The 19,162-nt window shown below is 41.0% G+C and overlaps 1 protein-coding gene across 5 annotated transcripts in view; it reads right to left on the bottom strand.

Moving 5' to 3' along the window:
• DIS3L2 (DIS3 like 3'-5' exoribonuclease 2) overlaps positions 1-19,162 on the bottom strand; it is a 344,092-nt gene that overhangs the window by 286,198 nt on the left and 38,732 nt on the right. For all 5 annotated transcript variants that reach the window (XR_004623668.1, XR_004623670.1, XR_004623669.1 and 2 more), the window contains exons 2-3: positions 7,513-7,661; positions 6,825-6,982 (exon numbers count right to left, since the gene is read on the bottom strand). Coding sequence is in view for 1 of the 5 variants with exons in the window: in XM_002917970.4 (XP_002918016.1) it covers positions 6,825-6,982; positions 7,513-7,564 (210 nt within the window). In the remaining 4 variants the exon portion in view is untranslated. The remainder of the gene's footprint in view (positions 1-6,824; positions 6,983-7,512; positions 7,662-19,162) is intronic.

Here is a 19,162-nt window from a genome sequence, read left to right as displayed (position 1 = left end):
ACGTAGAGGCTAACAATGGCCTCAAAGGAAAGAGGTTGCTCAGGGCTCTGTCTAGGCTCTATTTAAAAGAATGGATATTAAAAGGACCTTCAAGACTCTACTCTTGATTGTCTATCCCAAACATCCTGATACACAAAAGCATACAAGGAAAGACAGAAGCCTTGTTTAAGAAAAACATTTGCAGTTTGAGTGGAGCATTCTCTTAAGAAATTGACCTCAGGAACAGACTCCCTTGGGACTGCAAATCATACTGAGGAAAAAGAAACTCTCACAGAATTCCACAGCAGACCAGAGTCTACCCCACAGCCTGATGAAAGAAGCTGTCAGTAAAGCATGTCAAGAAATGGTCTTTTAACTAAAAGAGACTTCCAGCAAAATTTTGTCTTACTCACCTACAAAAGTCCAGGACTTTCATTTCCACATTTTTTTTTAAAGATTTTATTTATTTTATTTATTTGACAGAGATAGAGACAGCCAGCAAGAGAGGGAACACAGGCAGGGGGAGTGGGAGAGGAAGAAAGCAGGCTCATAGCAGAGGAGCCCGATGTGGGGCTCGATCCCATAACGCCGGGATCACGCCCTGAGCCGAAGGCAGACGCTTAACCGCTGTGCCACCCAGGCGCCCCCATTTCCACATTTTTATGACCATCACCTAATCTACTCCAATCCCTCATCGGTCATCTTCCTCCTCAACCCTTTCCTAGGCCTAGAACTTGATCAGTGAGGCTCCTACATGCTCCATCTCCTCTCTGAATGCTACTGAGCTCCTCAACTTAACTGAAACCTGGCTGTTCCCTGGGTCTGATCACTTCCCTTCAAGTGCTCTCAAAGAGAGTCTATTGTATCTCTCCTATCCCATGTGTCTCAGAGACCAGAAGAAGGCTCCCCCCCGGGTTTCCCCACTGTAGCTTTAAAAGTATTTTTTTTCCTCCATTCTTGGTCAAAACCCAGATCCTTTGGAGAACATGTCATTAGCTCCTGCTATACCTCTTCACTGCTATGACCTTTAAATCTTTTGATCATATCCCTGATTCACTAATGCTTTGACTTGCAGTTCACTGTCTTCCTCTGCACCGCCATTCCTATAAACACAGAACTTTGCATTCACTTGGTTGACCAGATAACCCTAGCCGGTCACTCTAGCCACCTTTTCCTCCACCCACCCTAACCACTCTCCCCCATGTTCACTACTGTCTCTTGGCATCATTGCTAATGATACTAACTCCAAACGTGAAAACTCAAATATCACACTTTCTGATCATAGTCTTCTATCCTTCCATCTTGAGTAAGGTAAAAACCCCACTTCAACAATTCTTTGTCTTCACTAAGACTTCCAACCCATGGACCTGACCACATTTTGTTCCCACACTATGTTTAGTCACTTCCTTGGCCACCTAGTTGCCATGGCCTGTCATTACCTCCTGCCCTTGCAAACCCTGAGTCCTGGGTCCACTCTCCCTCTTCTATTCAACTAGCAAGACCTCACTCTCAGTTAACCCCAACTACCTGCCTTCTCCAGGCCTACACCCAAGGAGCTGAATGTTACTATAGAAAAATAACACACAACTGGCTAATTAGCCTAACTTGGCAATCACAAACATGTTTTATTTGGCTTACAGGATGTTTGAGAATACTTAAAGCAAAGGAATTTCACACATAAATATGTATTTCCACATTTTCTTGAAACACCAGCTAACCTTCCATGGCAGCAACCATCTGAGTTGAATAACAAATGCTTCTCTTATAGCAATGAAAAAAAAATACCTCAAATAACACTTATGTAAGTATACTACATGTTACACACTGTTTTAAGAGCTTTATATCCATCAACTAATTTAACACTCAAATCAATCCTATGAGGTAGGTACTACTGTCCTCCCTTCTACAGTGAGAACACCGAGGTGCTGAGAGGTACCCACCGCACACCACATTCAAGCCCAGCAGTCTGGTTCCAGAGTCCTCGCTCGTAACTGCCTCAGACTGCCTCTGCTCGCCACAGTCATCACCAGGGCCTGTTTGCTCATTTATGCCATATGCTCCCTTCCCTCAACACCCCAGCACCACCTTCCAGCCCTGTCTTCCCTGTCTCGGTTAATGGCAATATCATCCATCTAATGGCTCGACTCAAAACTTGAAGGTCCTGCTTTATTTCCTCCCTTTGCCTTGCCTTCACATTTACGCCATCAGCTTCCTGCCAGTCCCAGCTCCACCGCCATCCACTCCCCACCATCTTCAACGCCACCACCCTTCTTTCCTTGCCCCATTTACTCTAACGGCCTTCCACATGGTCACCCAGCTTCCGCTCGAGTCTATTCACCTCGCAACTGCCAGAGAGCTGTTTTTAAAGCATAAAATACATCATGCCCTCTCCCTACCAAAACCCTTCAGTTTTAATAAAATCCAATTCTCCTAGCTGTGGCAGCTGCCTGACTCTCCAGCTTATTCCCGTATCATAATTCCCTTTGCTCACTATGTTAATAGCTCCCTTCACGTTCCTCAAAAACACCAAGCCTTTTTTCTGCCTGCCATTCTTTTGCTAGCTGGTCTCTCTGCCTATAATGTTCTTTGCCTAATTCTCCTGAGAGCTGGCTCATTTTCACCCTTCAGATCTCAGTTCAGAAATCACCTGCTCAGAGCAGCCTAACCACCCCATGTAAACTGGCTCTCTCTAATTCTTCTTTCTCATCTTTCTTACTTCCCTAGCAGCGCTCAGCACATGCTGTAATTCCCTCTTTATGTCTTGGGGTGTGTTTGCCCATCTCCCCCAGTGAATCACCTATCTCACTTGCTGGTATATGCCTGGCACTTAGTAAACAGTCAAGAAACATGAGCTAATTAATGAATGTCTACAGAGTTGAAGCTCTCCCCCAGCCCTGGCAGTAACTGTATGAAGATCATCTGTGCCTGCTGAATGGCTGGGCAGTCCACTGTAATGTCACCTCTGTTTTTCTCTTTAATTCATAACCAAATGTTCTCCAGCTGATTTCACTCTTAACAAATAGTGAAGGTCCTAGAAACTAGAAGGTCCTAGAAACCCATCCTGTCCTATCTTCTCAGACTAGGAATTCTTGTAAGGTCCAATAACAACCTCACACCAATATTCTATTTTAGGGGGGACTCTGACATCATGCCTCAGGTTGCTCTGGTGGATCGACCTGAGCCACCTTCCGCCAAAGCATCATCTGAGATCAGGAAACCAGACATTTCCACCATCATACCCATGTCACTCTGGTCATCACCCCAAACCTGAGTCCCCTCCAGGCCTATCCCATACTTTCATTTTTTCCAACACCTCCTATAACAATCTCCTATACTGCACCTACAGAGAAAAGATGTATGTATGATGTGAGAACTTGCTTATAAAAAAAATTTTTTTCTGAAATTACGTGTACATGATCATGTGTTACTGCTAATCAGTTCAAACACAGGAAAGAGATTCCTTCGGTCACTATGGATTCCTCATCCCCACATAGGGCAAAACACCAATGAAATGTCAAATTATTGTTCAAAGTATTGAAAACAAAATAAAAGTATTATTCCACTCCTATTTTTAAAATCCCTCCTTAATATCTCTTAATAAAAGTTTCTTCTCTGGATGGAGAGAAAAAAGGGATGTCACGATATACTTAAATTTGAATATAAAAGCTAACAAATACTTACAAGTGTATCTAGCAATGCTTTTCTCCAATAGCATCTAAATAGCTTTTCTTGTCTAGCTTTTTATCTTTCCCATCCAGGCCTGCACACATAAAGTTCATATCAGAAAGCAGATGGACTCTGTTTCCCTGCCTATGAAAATCTTATTTACGGTGTTATATATTTCACACGGTGACCTCATATCTGGAACCCATTCCTCTCCCCATCTGCAAGGAACAACTGTTCTCATCTGTGGGGGGAGGCTCTGGCTGCAGAGTCTCATGATGTCACAAGCCAGGAGGAATTACTTACAAACTCCTGGGAAAGAGAGTTGTTATATTGATCAGCTTTTTGTTTTGTTTTAATATCGGCAGAGTTGCTTCAAAAGCAAAAATTAATAGGAAGGAGCAAAAACTGTATCATTCCAGAATATTTTCCTCACCCTATCTCTATAAATTCTATAACCAAAACTACAAGCAATTTTTCTTCCAAGTTATAACAGCTGAGTTTCCCTCACCCTTCTTCAAAAGACACAGTAGCTTGATCCTTTATTCACTCAGTAAATAAATATTTATTCAATATAAACTCATTATGCATCAATCAAATGCCACACACTGGACTAATATGTGGGAATAAGATACAACCCTCCCCACAAGAAAGTGAATGGTCTACTTGAGGAAACATAAATACCAAGAAATGATAATAAGTTTAGAATAAAGGGTAAACAACGAAGGCAGCTTCAAGAAAGTAATCATGGACAATTCTGCTTGGAGAATTAAAATAAGACTTCTCAAAGGGGGTAACATTTAGGTAGGGACTTAAAGTTCAAGCACAATTATATCAAGATAATGGGAGTAAGAATTCCAAGCACTAGGAACAGTGTGTACTGAGTCATGGAAAAATCAAAGAGCAGAGTTTTTACAGGAAAGGTCTTAAAGATCAGGGTGAATAGAGCAGCACGTACCTGAAGAAGAGCGGCAGGAGATGAAAATGGGAAAGGCACAAAGGGTTCTTGTACATGAAACAAGATGAGGGCCAAGAAACTTGTAAATAAAATGGAGTTTAATATGTGGATAAAGAGCAAATGAATGGATTAATGAAGGGACAAATGTCCAAATGCAGCTTCAATTCTCCTAAGAGAGGCCTCATCAAAGAAATACAAGGGAATTTAAAAAGGGGGAGGGGGGCTAATAGAACCTCTAAAATCAGAAAGATCAACTTGTTTGTTAAGGTTTTCCATTCAAGAGTCAATAAAAACACTAACGCAAAAAGATACGAGCACTCCATGTTCACTGCAGCACTATTTATAATAGACAAGTTATGAAAACAACCTAAATGTCCACTGATGGAGAAATGGAAAAAGAAATTATGGTGTACACACACACACACACACACACACACACACACACACACACTGGAATATTACTCAGCAATAAAAAAGGATGATACCTTGCCATTTGTGACCACATGGATGGACCTCAAAGACATTATGCTGAAACAGGTCAAACAGAGAAAGACAAATACTGCTGGGTCTCTTAAATGTGGAATCTTAAAAATAAATAAATAAATAAATAAATAAATAAATAAATAAATAAATACATACATACTTCAGAGATACAGGCTGGTAGTTGCCAGAGGAGGTGGGGATACAGGGCAAGGGCAGGGGGTCGATGAAGGGGGTCAAAAGGTTACAATCAAACAAACAAAAAAAGAATCTACATTAATCATATGTGCACTTGGCCAAAGGTAAATACAAAAAGGTGATTAAAAAGGAAAAGAAGATGACAGTATCTGTTCACTGGCTGGATCTTCAGCCAAACCCACAAATATACAAGCTGGACTCTCAGAATAAGAGAAATGAGAGAATGTGTTCAGAATGGAACACAACCAAATTTTCAAGTGAGCCAGGTAACATATGGCAATACCTCTATATACCAATCCAATAATGAGAAAATATACTTAATTCAAGAATATGTGCCCCTGCCTCACTCTCCAACTTATTACCTACTTCCTGCCTCATATTTCCTGACTAAGGAGACCTAAACTGCCTTACTACACATTGTTTCACAAGCCATGTTCTCATCGGTGCCACTACCTCTCTATACCTCCTTCTCACACACATATCACTCATGTAATAGGCCCCAACTAGTTGTCCTTCAATATCCACCAAGAAGTCACCTCCTCCAGGCTCCCAGTTCCCCCCAACACCCTGCCATACACCCTGGTAACACGTTTATTTGAGCACTTACCCTTTATCCCCAAATCATCCATTCCCATGACTTCCTGCCCGCACTGGGCTGGGAGCTCACAGCACAGAAAGCCGGTCTCATCCGCCTTCGTCACGAGAGCACCCAAGCAGCACACTCCTAACTATGAACTGTTCCCGGCTCACGGTGGACGTTCAACAAACTTCTGCTGAGCCAAACCACTGAACTAGCTTATGAAAGTATTTTGTAAACTATAAAGCACTCAACAAATATTGTCTGGTGCTGTTTACTGGTTCCTTTTCAATCCTAGTCTCCATCATTTAGTATCCATGTAATAATCCAGGCAAACTGAACTATCAATGCTCCTTACAGCCAAACCCTATTTCCCACTTCCGTCTGAGTAGCACACACCGGTCTACCCATCCGTAAAGCTCTTTCTCGTATCTTCACTTGTTCCAACTGTGCCAATTCATGGCCTGGTCCAAATATATCCTTTCCAATAAAACATTCTTAGATAAAAAACAACAATAACAATGGGGCGCCTGGGTGGCGCAGTCGTTAAGCGTCTGCCTTCGGCTCAGGGCGTGATCCCAGCGTTCTGGGATCGAGCCCCACATCAGGCTTCTCCGCTGGGAGCCTGCTTCTTCCTCTCCCACTCCCCCTACTTGTGTTCCCTCTCTCGCTGGCTGTCTCTGTCAAATAAATAAATAAAATCTTAAAAAAAAAAAAAACAATAACAAAACACACACACACACTCCTAGACAACCCTAACTGGAAGTAATGGCTCCTTCCTCTCAAATCTCAGAGCACTTGGTCTGTCTTGTGGTGCTTACCACCCCGAACTGCACTGTAGGTGTAAGAAGTGGGAAGCCCTGTGCCTGCTCTCTCACCATGTCCCTCAAGCACACAATGCAAAACAATAAACAGTTTAATGAGCAAAAGACATAGTCAAGGAATAGCCGCGTCATATGTTTTAAGCACCTGGATAAGTGTTCCTCTCTTCAAGCCTTCTGAGATATCCTCCTTGGACATGTAGGTTTCAAATATGCTCTTTTTCTTCCCTCGTATGGACTTGTTCTTTGACTTTTTGTCACCTGGCGAAGCACCAACACCATGTGGGCCAACCACAGAGGACACACCTAGAAACATGAGGCAGCAATCAACTCTTTCCTCAACCAAACATCTCTGTATTTTTAAACTGGGGATATTTTACCTTTTTTTTAACATAAAAAGACTAATAAAAGAATGAAGTGCTCTGATAATGACTTTAAATAGTCACAAAAAGAAAAGAATGGGTAAGGAAACATGAATAAAACGTACACAGATGAGACTTAAGTTTTAAATCAGCACCACAACCTGCACAGAACATAGCCTGAATAATGGGTTCAATATGCTTTGCTGTTTATAGACACAAACTTTTAAAATAGGAACTACTAAAAGATCGTCTCTTTTCTGGAGGAAACTAAACAGCTGTACTCAATATAACAATAAATTAAGACAACAAGAAATCACACTTAATTCTAGAATAAAGAACATGGAAGAATATTTAACAGGTCAATGAAAGAATTATAGCGCCCCTCTGCTCTAAGACCCGCCCTGCGCCCCATTCCACTGTTATTTTATCTCAGGTCTCCAGTTGCTGGAATAGACTCCATTTTCCTTTTGCTACCTCTGGGGGTCCCCAGGGGCCGGAGGTTCAGCCTGCAGTCAGGGTGGCTCATTACTGGTTCCAAGGTCGCCTCTTCTCTCCAAATCCAGGGGGGCCTCCACGGCTCAGCTCAGAGTTCTTCCTGCCTTGAGGAGCTCAGATGTCACTAGCTGAAACCAAAGAGAGACAGGTGACTGACTGACAAGCAGTTAACCTGTGGCCTCCCCTGTACTCTCAGAAATGTAGAACGTGTGTGATACAAACAACAGGGGCGGGGGGCCTCCTAGGTCCCAGTGTCACTTTCTCTTAGGCAGTTAGACAAGTGCACCATCTGTCCTGAGTTTCTTTTTAAGGTATCGCGAGCCTGCTTCTTTGGGCCACTTCAACTAAAAACCTCCATAAACAGGGCAATGAGGCAGGGATGAAAGAGCTCTGCAGTTCTGTTTGGCTTCTGAAATAGTTAAGAGTGGGAGGGAATAGAATTTTGAAAAAAGGTATAAAGATCTGTAATCTTAAAGGCCATAGTGAAATACATACTAAACTAGGAATCAAAAGATGCAGCATTTACTAAATTTCACGTCGGACGAATGACATTCGTCTATGAAACCCAGTACATCAATTCCTTTGGAATTCATCATCAAAACCTAATTCATGGCCATAACCGGATATTCAAAACTATGCAGGGAACCCCAGGTGGTTCACTAGCTTTCAAAAAGCAGCAACACTGCAGTTAGACATCTATTTCCCTACTCTTACCTGACATCACTTCAAACCAATCATCTGTCCGCAAGCCCGGGCAGCTGCTTCTAAGGAATAGAAGGCAGCTGCCTGGATCCGTAGACTGGAATCCAGGGCCCTGAAGCCGGCCCCTGGCCTTCCACCTGGATACTGAACACATCATCACAACTTCTACTTTCTACTCCCAGCTGGCCACCAGCCCAGGGATTCAAGCCTATACTTGCAAATTTCCAAAATCCTGGTGGGCAGGCTTCTTTCCCATAAAATGGATCAAGATGTCATTCTCAACACTAGCTTCCATTTCCTGTAAATTTCCCACACACATCCTTCACTGAAATGACATAATTTTTCTTTAAAGTGAAATTTATACTAACTCAGGAAAAGAGAAGCTACAAAGACAAAGGGTAATAGGCCACATAGCAATACATGAAGAGATTCAGAGATAAAGTAAAAAAAAAAAAAAAAAGCAAGAAGGGAAAGAAATAGATGGTCTTAGATAAACAACAAGGTAATGGGAAGGGCATACAGAGGAGGCCAGGCTGTCTGATGGTTTAATTCAGAAGGCATTCATCCATTTATTAATTCAACAAATACTTGGACAATGTACTACTCTAGCACAATGAAGAATACAAAAGCTAATTAGATTTATAAAAATCATGTTGAAATAACAATACAAGTTGGGAAGTGATAAGCACTCTATTTTTTTAAGCATGGGTAAATGTACTTATGCTGGAAGAAAGAAAGCATCTCTAGGTCAGGAAATCTGAGAGAGCTTCAAGAAAGATGTGAAGGAAGAACTGAGAATGTGAGAAAAGCATGCTGCTGGCAAAAGGAAACAAAAATAGAGACACAAACAGAAAAACACAGGCAGGTTCTTACAACATTAATTCCATTTGGAGCGAGTCCAGCCTGTATGAAGGGAGGCAGTGGCAAGGAAAATAAAACAAGTTGGAAGGTCTAGAAAACCAGCCCGTTTTTTCAAAGGCAGTAGGGAATTTCTGAAGCATGAATGAGCAGAAGAGAAGAACAACATATCAGAATTGTGTTTCAGGAAAAATGAACCTGGCACAGGATTCAGAGTCATCTGGAATTGAGAAAGACAGCGGCAGCTGCACCTTAGGAAAGAACCAGGACAGGGGAGAAAGGAAGGAAGGCCTGAACTAGAGCCGAACAAACACACACTGAGAAGAAACCCGTGACATGGTATTATTACAGAGGACAAACGGCACCACTTGGCAGCCAGGCAGATCTGGAGTCTCAAGAGCAAGAAGGTGGGAAACGTTCACGATTTCAAGCAAGGAGACTGGGAGATGATAACGTCACTGAGTTAAATAAAGATAATGAATTCTACCTAGGGTGTTCCCTATCTCTACATGAACATATACCTCTATGTATATCTGTACATATGGAAATGTGCCTCTATGTATACCTCTACCCTAAATATTTGGAAACTAGAGCATAGCTTAGATAAATTAGCCAGCCATTTGCATAAAAATGGTAACCCAGAGTTTTCTATAATGGACAAGACTGCCAAGAAAAGCTAAGCTGATAGATACAGAAGGGGCCCAGGACAAAATCTGGGTTAGGGCAATTTTTAGGAAATGCAAAGAAGTAATAGAAAATATAACAAAGAAACTAACAAAGATGTAGGAAGGAACCAACAGAGTCAAATGTTAAGAAAATGGAGAAAATAACTTCCAAAGGAGAATGAGTTAATGATTATGGTTGACAACCACTATTGGGTAAGAATACAACTCATGGCAGCCTTGGGTAAGGAGAAGGGTTGGGGGCAAACTGCAAGCAGAAAAAAGACAATACAAAAACAAAAGCCAGAATTGAAAAATGGATGCTCTGTGTCAAGTCCTGATGCAGGCAAGAGCTCAAAACCGACTGCCAGTTAAGTGAAATGAAGACAGAGATCTCAACTCAAATATCCCAAGATCAGCTGCATCTCTAATTTTCCTTCACAGCAAATACCCCCCACAGTTGGTGTGATTTATACCTAACCTGTCTCTCTAGCTCGGGAGGACAAGGAATGTTCAGTTGGGTTCATTGTTATAACCCCAATGACTCCTATCGTACCGGGGGTGGAATATGTGTTCATTATTCACTCCTTAAATGAGGAGATAAGTTTATGTTCAGGAATAAGCAGTAAGAACACCTAAGCAGAGCAGGGTCATTCAGAGAAATTACACTAAAAACAGGTCAGCAAAGAACAGGAAAAGAACACAGGACCAGGAAACAAAGTTGGCAAGAGTAAGCCAAATAGCTGGGCAGAGAATCAGTTGCCTTTGGGTATCAAAGTACGGGAAGGAGATGGAAAGATTCCAAACAGAGAAGATACTAAGCAGAAGATTAATGAACAAGCAACCTTCCCAGCAACATGGGTCTAAAGGTCCATTAACCGAAGAGAAATCCTGGGCACCCCTACCTTAACACACGGAAAGGACAAGTCAATTTCTAATCCTCCTCAGCTTTCAGAATGAGGGACACTGATGTACTGCCCAAATCCCACTGGTTCCTTGAGAGGGTGTCTTATTATGGAAATAGCTGTATATTCTGAAGAGCTGGGCTGGGGTTAGGATGAACAGAAAGTAATGGTCAACAGTGTCCCATGGTACAAAGAAGCAGGATTAAGGCAGAATGGGGGGAAAGGCACTAGACTTGAGAAGGAGTAAATATGAAGAAATAATCTAGGTGAAAGAAGCGGTGTCTTGGGACCCTTTATATTCCCCAAACCTAGCACAATGCATAGTGCAGAGCAGAAGCTCAAAAATTTGAATAAATGAAGCCCATCTGAAACAGAAACCAGCTTACAATGAAGATCACGAATGAGAAAGTGAAGTAGCAGGGCCAGGACTAGGGTGAGGCAAGCCAGGCACCTAGGATGCAAAATTCATAAAAGCAAAATCATATGAGTACCAACCCTGTATCCTGCACTTGCAGGACTTCAAGAGAGACTCCTGAAATGTTTGTGCCCTAGGCATCTCGCTCACCTTACCCTATATCTCAGCCCTGATAAGAAGCAAGAGCAGATGAAATTTATGAACCTGGGCACTAAAGGAAACCCAAGGAGATAAAATCAAAAGAAAAGTTTGAAGAGAGAAAAGGTTGAGCCTATTCAGAAGCTAAGATGGAGCCAACAGAAAGCAAGACATGGTAAAAACAAATGAAAGAACACACTATTGATGAAATAAATTTTTAGAAAGTTTAAAATAAACCTCACTGAAATTAGAGAAATGAACAATTCACATTACAAATAATTAGGAAACACATGAAATAGCCAACAAGTTGTATTAAGACACTACTTAACCAAATTGCCAAAACAGTACTACTTTATAACATGTTCTAAAATAAAATTCACTTTGAGTAAAATTTAAATGTTTAAAAATGAGGAAGACAGGGGCACCTGGGTGCCTCAGTCGGCTGGACATCTGCCTTCAGCTCAGGTCATGATCCCAGGGTCCTGGGATCGAGCCCTGTGTCAGGCTCTCTGCTCAGTGGGGTGTCTGCTTCTCCCTCTTCCTCTGCTGCTCCCCCTGCTTGTGCTTTCTCTAGCTCTCTCTCTCCTGCTTTCTGTCAAATAAATAAATAAAATCTTTAAACAAAAAAAATGAGGGAGACAGAGGGGTCTCTGGGTGGCTCAGTCGGTTAAGTGTCCGACTCTTGATTTCAGCTCAGGTCTTGATCTCAGGGTGATGAGATCAAGCCCCACATCAGGCTCTGCACTGGGCATGGAATCTGCTTAAGATTCTCTCTCTTCCTCTCTCCTTCCCCACCACCGCCACACACCACAAATGTGCGCACACACGCACACACATGCACACACACATGCTCTCTAAAAAAAGAAAAAGTGTGTGTGTGTGTGTGTGTGTGTATGAGAGACACAGAAAAAGAGACAGAGGGACAGAGAAGACAGGGGAAATGATGCCCAGAATGGTTGAATAAGGAATTTGACAAATATTATCCCCTAGAACAAAAATAACAATAAAACTGGATAAAATTATCAAAACCAACTATTTAAGGATCTGCATATTGACCAAAGACATACAAAAAGTTGAGAAGTGTTTATTCAGGAAAATCTACTGAATCTCGTTAAGAACAATGGAAGCATGTGGTGGTTTAACCTGTAGTTCCCACCATCCCACAACCACTCCCAATTCCTTGGTATTAAAGTCCCACCAGGGCAGGGCAAGCTGTGAAGACTGGCAGATCCACTTAGCCAGAGGAAGCTAAATTTCTTTGGAGTAGAGCAAGAAGAATTCCATGTCCAGGGGCATTCTCAAAAACAATAATAATTCCAGGCACAAAAAAAAAAAAAAAATTTTAGGCAGGCCAATATCACAACTAGCCTGCATCTGCAATACTAGTTAGGGCAAGCTACAAATCAGGAAACCAACCAGAAATTTAACAGGGAGAATTAGGAATGAGACAACCAAAGTGGGCCTTGACAATTTACTTTGTCCTGCTATGTGCATGAACAGGACTTTAAACATAAACAAAAGAAATGAGAAGACCCTAGAGAGCTACTCATCCCTGGATGAATGTGAGCCTTGCAAACGTAGAAAGCAAAAAAAGCCTGGGCTGACGTGTAAACTGTCTGAACTTTGAATGCATTCCCCCAAGTCTCATGAGAACCACTGATAAAGGATGGGGGCCTCACTGTTTCAGAGTTTAAACACAACCCTGAGAATCATAGGCTGACCATTAAGAGATCCTTACCTGAGGGCAACTATAAGAAAGTTAGACTTAAAAATAAAAACAAGAAACGAAGAACTATCAGAGACATCAGCATCCATACACTGTGGGAGAAACAGATTCTAAAGAATAAGTCCAGACAAGTTACTACACAAACAAAAAGAACAACCAACTCTGGGGGAAAAGAAATCAGAATGCAGAATATATTATCAAAAATGTCCAGGTTTCAACAAAGACTTATAACATGGGCAATAAACAGAAAAGTGTGACCCATACATGGGAGATGGGGGGACAGCAGTTTCAAAAAAAAATGTCTCGGGGGAAGCCTAGACTTCAGACTTAGGTAAAAGAAACTTCAAAGCAGGTATTTACAAGTATGTTCAAAGAACTAAAAGAAACCACTTTTAAAGTAAAGGAAAGTATGATGACAATAACTCATCAAATAGAAAATTTCAATAGAGAGGGGTGCCTCGGTGGCTCAGTTGGTTGAATGTCTGACTCCTGATTTCAGCTCAGGTCATGTTCTCAGGGTTGTGGGAATGAGACTGGCATTGGGCTCCGTGCTGAGCAGGGAGCCTGCTTGAGTTTCTCTCTCTCTCCCTCCCTCTCTCTCTCTCACTCACTCTGCCCTTCACCCCACTCTCTCTAAAAATAAAATTAAGGGGCTTCTGGGGGACTCAGTTGGTTAAGCATCTGCCTTCAGCTCAGGTCATGATCCCAGGGTACTAGGATCAAGCCGCATGTCAGGGCTCCCTGCTCAACAGAGAGTCTGTTTCTCCCTCTCCCTCTGCCTCTGCTCCTGCTCTCTCTTCTCTTGCTATCTCAAGTGCACTCTCTCTAATAAAATCTTTTTTTAAAAAATAATAAAAAGAAAATTTTAAAAAGAAAATATCAATACACAGAAATTTTTTTAAAAAAGTAAATTCCAAGTTGAAAGAACTAAAATAAAAAATTCACTAGAAGGGTTCAACAGCAGATCTGAGTTGGCTAAAAAGAACCAATAAACCTGAAAATAAAAATGATCAATCAAGATGATCCAACATAAAAGAAAGGAAGAAAGAAATATGAAGTAAAATTATTTTTTAAAAATCTAATTTAAAAACTTGTGATAAAGAGCCTAGCTCCATTTCTCAATGTTTGACTTTACCTCCCTTTTCCCCTTTGATCCACCTGTACAGCTTGATAAGACAGTCCATGTGCCCCCCAACCTTTGGCCCCAGGGGGAAATTCAAATTTCACAAATTCCCAGTCTGCACATAGGAACTTCTCTCCAGTCCCCTAGCCATGATAAAGAACTAACCCACTCCTTCTGCCTCACTCAAGCCAAGCCAGACATGCCTGTACCCACCCTACTCTGCCAAAGAGTCTCTTAGGTGAGTAATAAGTTCTCTCTCAAATTCTCCTGTGACATAGGGTTACATAGGGCAATCAATATACATCCCACTAACTGGGAAGGGGTCCATTCCACATTCACAGGGTGACCACAGAACAGGAGTGAAAGAGGGTACCTCTCTCCTAACCTTACAGGAAAGGATTATAAGGGATTACAGACAGCCAACAAGATAACTGAGAAGAAATGGACAAACTCCTAGAAAGACACAAATTACTAAAGCTGACTTAAGAAAAAAACAGAATATTTAAACAGACATATAACAAGAAATTGAATTAGTAATTTTAAATCTTCTAATAAAGAAAGCTCAGATAAATTCCACCAAACACTGAAAGAAAAAATAATAGTAATCCTTCACAACTCTTCCAGAAAACAGAGAAAATATTTCCCAACTCATTCCACAAGGATAGTATTTCCCAATACCAAAGGCAGAAAAAGACATCATAAGAAAAAAAAATACTACCTTAACATATAAAATAATTTGGATTTTTAAATTTCTCAGTTTTAGTAATTTGCATCTTTCTAGAAATTTATCAATTTCATCTAAAGTTTCCCTTCTTGAGAGGGGCAGAATGTTGTTCCAAATATCCTTGTGATTTTCTTAGTACATATAGTAGTGCTGTCCTTTCTGAAATTATGGAAATTTCCAATATCTGTGCTGTCCAGTATGGTAGCCACAAACCACATGTCTTTTGAGCATTTTAAAGAGTTCCTGTCAGGTCTGAAACATTTGAATTTCATCTTTATTCTTCTAGGAAATTTTTACAGGTTTTAGAATTCTAGATTGTCAGTTATTTTCTCTCAGTAATTTGAAGATATCATTCCATTGTCTTCTGGCTGTCAATGTTTCTGTTGAGAAGTCAGCCATTAATCTAATTTCTATCCTTTTAAAGTGTACTATTCCGGAGCGCTTGGGTGGCGCAGTCTTAGTTAAGCGTCTGCCTTTGGCTCAGGGCATGATCCCGGCGTTCTGGGATCGAGCCCCACATCAGGCTCTTCCACTGGAAGCCTGCTTCTTCCTCTCCCACTCCCCCTGCTTGTGTTCCCTCTCTCACTGGCTGTCTCTGTCAAATAAATAAATAAAATCTTTAAAAAATAAAAATAAAGTATACTATTCCCTCTCCATATCTACAGCAGCTTTTGAAATTTTTCTCTTCATCTTTGGTTTTCTACCAATTTACTACAATATACTAAGGTATGGATTTTTTTTATTCCTGCTTAGTGTAAGCAATATACTATTATCTGATAGCTTTCATCAGTTATGAGAAGTCTTCAGCCAATCTTGCCCCATAACCCTTCTGCCCCATTCTCTCTCAACCCTTGTGTGGAACTTCAATTACACACTTCTGACCTTTCAGTGTCTCTATGTCTTCCTCAATCTCTTCACTTCACTAATTCTCTATCAGCTCTGATCTTCCGTCAAACTACCCCATAAAGTTCTTAATTTTAGTTATTATGCTTTCAAGTCTAGATTTTCCATTTTTTTCGTTTAAAAGTTTCCAGTTTTCTGCTAAAAAATGGTAAATCTTGTCCTTTGTCTCTATGAACAAGGAAAGCATACCTATATTAAAGTTGCTCCTGAAAACTCCAATAACAGAGGCCTGGATGGACCTAACACTATCTTCTGTTATTTCTATTTGATTTTGTTCATGTTTTGACCATTTGTGCCTGATTTTTTTTATTATAGACTAGACATTATATTTCCAAGATTTCTGTAGTGGTAATTTGAGGCCTAGTATAATGCTACCATCTTCACTGGATTTTCATTTGCTTGTGCCAAGCACCTGAGACAAACACAATAAATTACCTCAATCTGCTTTCAGTATCTAAATGCATTCAAAGTAGAGATACAGTTTCTGTGATGGCCTATCTATATCCACTTCAACCTTACTTGTAGATTGTAGCCCTTCAGGATCCCAATCCCAAATAACAGTGGTTCACCAGGACCACACAGTCCCACCTTAGCAGGGCCTAAATTCCAATTCCTTTCTCTTTAGCCTGAAGATAATATCAAGTACACACTGCTCAGTTTTTCAGCTTCTCAGTCGTTCAGCTGATCTCTCTAAAAACTAGTAAGTATCCACAGGAGACAACCCTAAATACTAGCCTTATTTCTCCAAACCTTTATTCTTCCTAGATACTCACTCTCTTATTACCTCTTAAATACCCTCAACATATTTTTTTGGTGATGGGTATAAGCCAGCTTTTCTAACTGTTGTCAGAAGGAAGACTGGTTTCCAACTATTTTCTATGCCAAAACTGGAAGCGTCAACCTCACTCTTAACTCTCATTTTCAGTCAATACCTTAAATTCCCAACTCCCTCCTATATGACTCACTCCTCTCTCAGACAAAAATTCTCCATAATTTCATGTATCCTCTCCTCCTTTCCTGCAATATGTTGGCTAATTGAATTTAAATTTTTTTTTAATTTTTTTTTAAAAAGAAAGTTAGAAAGGTCCCTACAGGGATGCCTGGGTGGCTCAGTTGGTTAAGCATCTGACTCTTGGTTTCAGCTCAAGTCATGACCTCAGGGTTGTGGGATTAAGCCTTGCATCAGGCTCCTCGCTCAGCGTGGAGTCTGCTTGAGATTCTCTCTCTTGACCTCTCCTCCCTCTACCCCTCCCCCTGCTCATGCACTCTCTCTCTCTCTAAAATAAATAAATAAATCTTCAAAAAAAAAAAAAAGTCCCTGTATGTTTACAACCTAACCTCCTCAATTTGTGTTCTTCACCCTTATTTTTATCTATCTACTCTAGAACTTTACCACACTCATTATTCTCCCCTGTAGCTGCCTCCCCAAAAGCATACAACCTATATAATGACCTACCCCTGTTCTCCTGTTCAATTCAAGCTACCAGCTACCATTTCATTTCCCTCACTCCCATCTCTGCCAAAGTTTAAAAATGTGGTCTAGACTCATAACTCTATTTTCCCATGACAGAGTCTTTAATCCTCCCTGGAATATAACTTTTGTCCTCATCTCTACAGTGAAATAGGGCTTTTGGTATTCCTAAAGAGGAAAATCTTCATTACTAAAACAAAAGCATACTCTCAGTTAATTTTTCCTAAACCCTCTAGAACAGGATGCCACTGACCATGCCCCTAGACTACAAACTCTTCTCCCTTGCCCCTTCAGGACACCACAGTCTCCTGGCTCCTCCAACTCTCTGCAATTTTCAAATTTTCCTGCTGACTCCTCTTCTTTGACTTACCTCTTAAGTCTCTGCCATTTGCAAGATCCTATTCTTTTTTTTTTTTTAAGACTTATTTATTTATTTGAGAGGCAGAGAGAGGGAATGAGGAGGAGGGAGAGAAAGAATATGAAGCAGACTATATGCTGAGCACAGAGACTGACGCAGGGCTCGATCCCATGACTGTGAGATCATGACCTGAGCCAAAACCAACAGTCAGACACTTAACCAACTGAGCCACCCAGGCACCCCTGCATATTCTTAAGCCTCATCTCACTTCTCTGTTAAAGAATTTTAAATGTACATCTCCAGTCCTGCTTTCTGAAGCTCTTCTTTAACTTTCCAACTTCCTGTTCATTAATATTGGCAAGCACTTTGAATGTAACATGTTTCTAATTCAAGTTATTATTCTCCTCAAACTAGATTTTCCGCCTGCATACTTACTGCATCCAGATTAATGACATCATTATCATCCTTGGGCAGCAAACAGTAGTCATCTAATCTCTTTCTCTCCATTAATAATACTCTATTACCAAATTCCATTGCTTCTACCTTCAAAATGTGTCCTAAATAGATTCTCTCCTTTCCAACTTGATCAGCACTGTCTGAAATCAGGTTGTTGCAAAAGAATAGCCTAAAGATTAGAAGTTTCTTAACAGGTCTCTCAACCACTAATTTCTTTTCTTCAATCCATATTTCACACAGGAGGTATCTTATCAAGGGCTTTTTCAAAACCTTTCAGGGTTCCTCACTGCAACTCTGTAATCTAACCTACTGCAATGGTTAATTTTATATGTCAACATGACTGGATCACAGAGTCTCCAGATATTTAGCTAAACATTATTTCACGGTGTGTCTGTGATGGTTTCTGGATGAAATTAGCATTTGAATTGGTGGACTCAGTAAAGCAGTCCACTCTCTTCAACGTGGGTACGTATCATTCAATCTGTTAAGGGCCTAAATAGAACAAAAAGGCCAAGGAAAGAAGAATTTGGCCCCTCCAGTCTGATCACTTGAGCTGGCACATGGATCTTCTGTTCTCAGCACTTAGTTCTCAGATCCTCAGACTGGACTGAAAGCTACGTCATTGGCTCCCCTGATTCTTAGAACTTCAGACCCAGAATGAATTATATTACTACTTTTCCAGGGTCTTCAGCTTACAGACAGCGGACTGTGGAACTTCTCAGCTTCCATGATTGCATGAGCCAATCCCCATAATAAATATCTTCCTATATCTATATCCTATTTGTTCTGTTTCTCTAGAGAACTCTAACACACTCATCTTTCAGGTCTCATCTCTCACTAAAGGTTTTTTCAATATCACACTAGGTGAATTCTTAATGAAAATAATAAGTTGGGAAAGGCCAAGTTTGGCATCAAAGCCTGAAAAATGACGTAAAAACAAACTGAGTTAACAACTATAAACTCTGGGGGGGGGAAGAAATCAAGAACTACTTGAAGATTCTGAAGAGTAAACAAAAGAAACAGATTAGGAGGAAAAATCTAGAGACACAACTGGCACTGAAGTGAGTTCCATGTGTCTGGTTCTTGGTTTTTTGGTTTGGGGGCTTTGGAGGGGGGGGCACAGCTTTGCCCTACAGACAGGCCACAGTCACAGGAGTGAGCAGTAGAGGCAGCTGAAACTTCAAGAGA

This window comes from Ailuropoda melanoleuca, chromosome 2 (assembly GCF_002007445.2).
Source record: "Ailuropoda melanoleuca isolate Jingjing chromosome 2, ASM200744v2, whole genome shotgun sequence".
Classification (NCBI taxonomy): Eukaryota; Metazoa; Chordata; class Mammalia; order Carnivora; family Ursidae; genus Ailuropoda; species Ailuropoda melanoleuca.
Note: the sequence above shows the minus strand (reverse complement) of the source record. Positions and strands in the feature narration are given on the sequence as shown.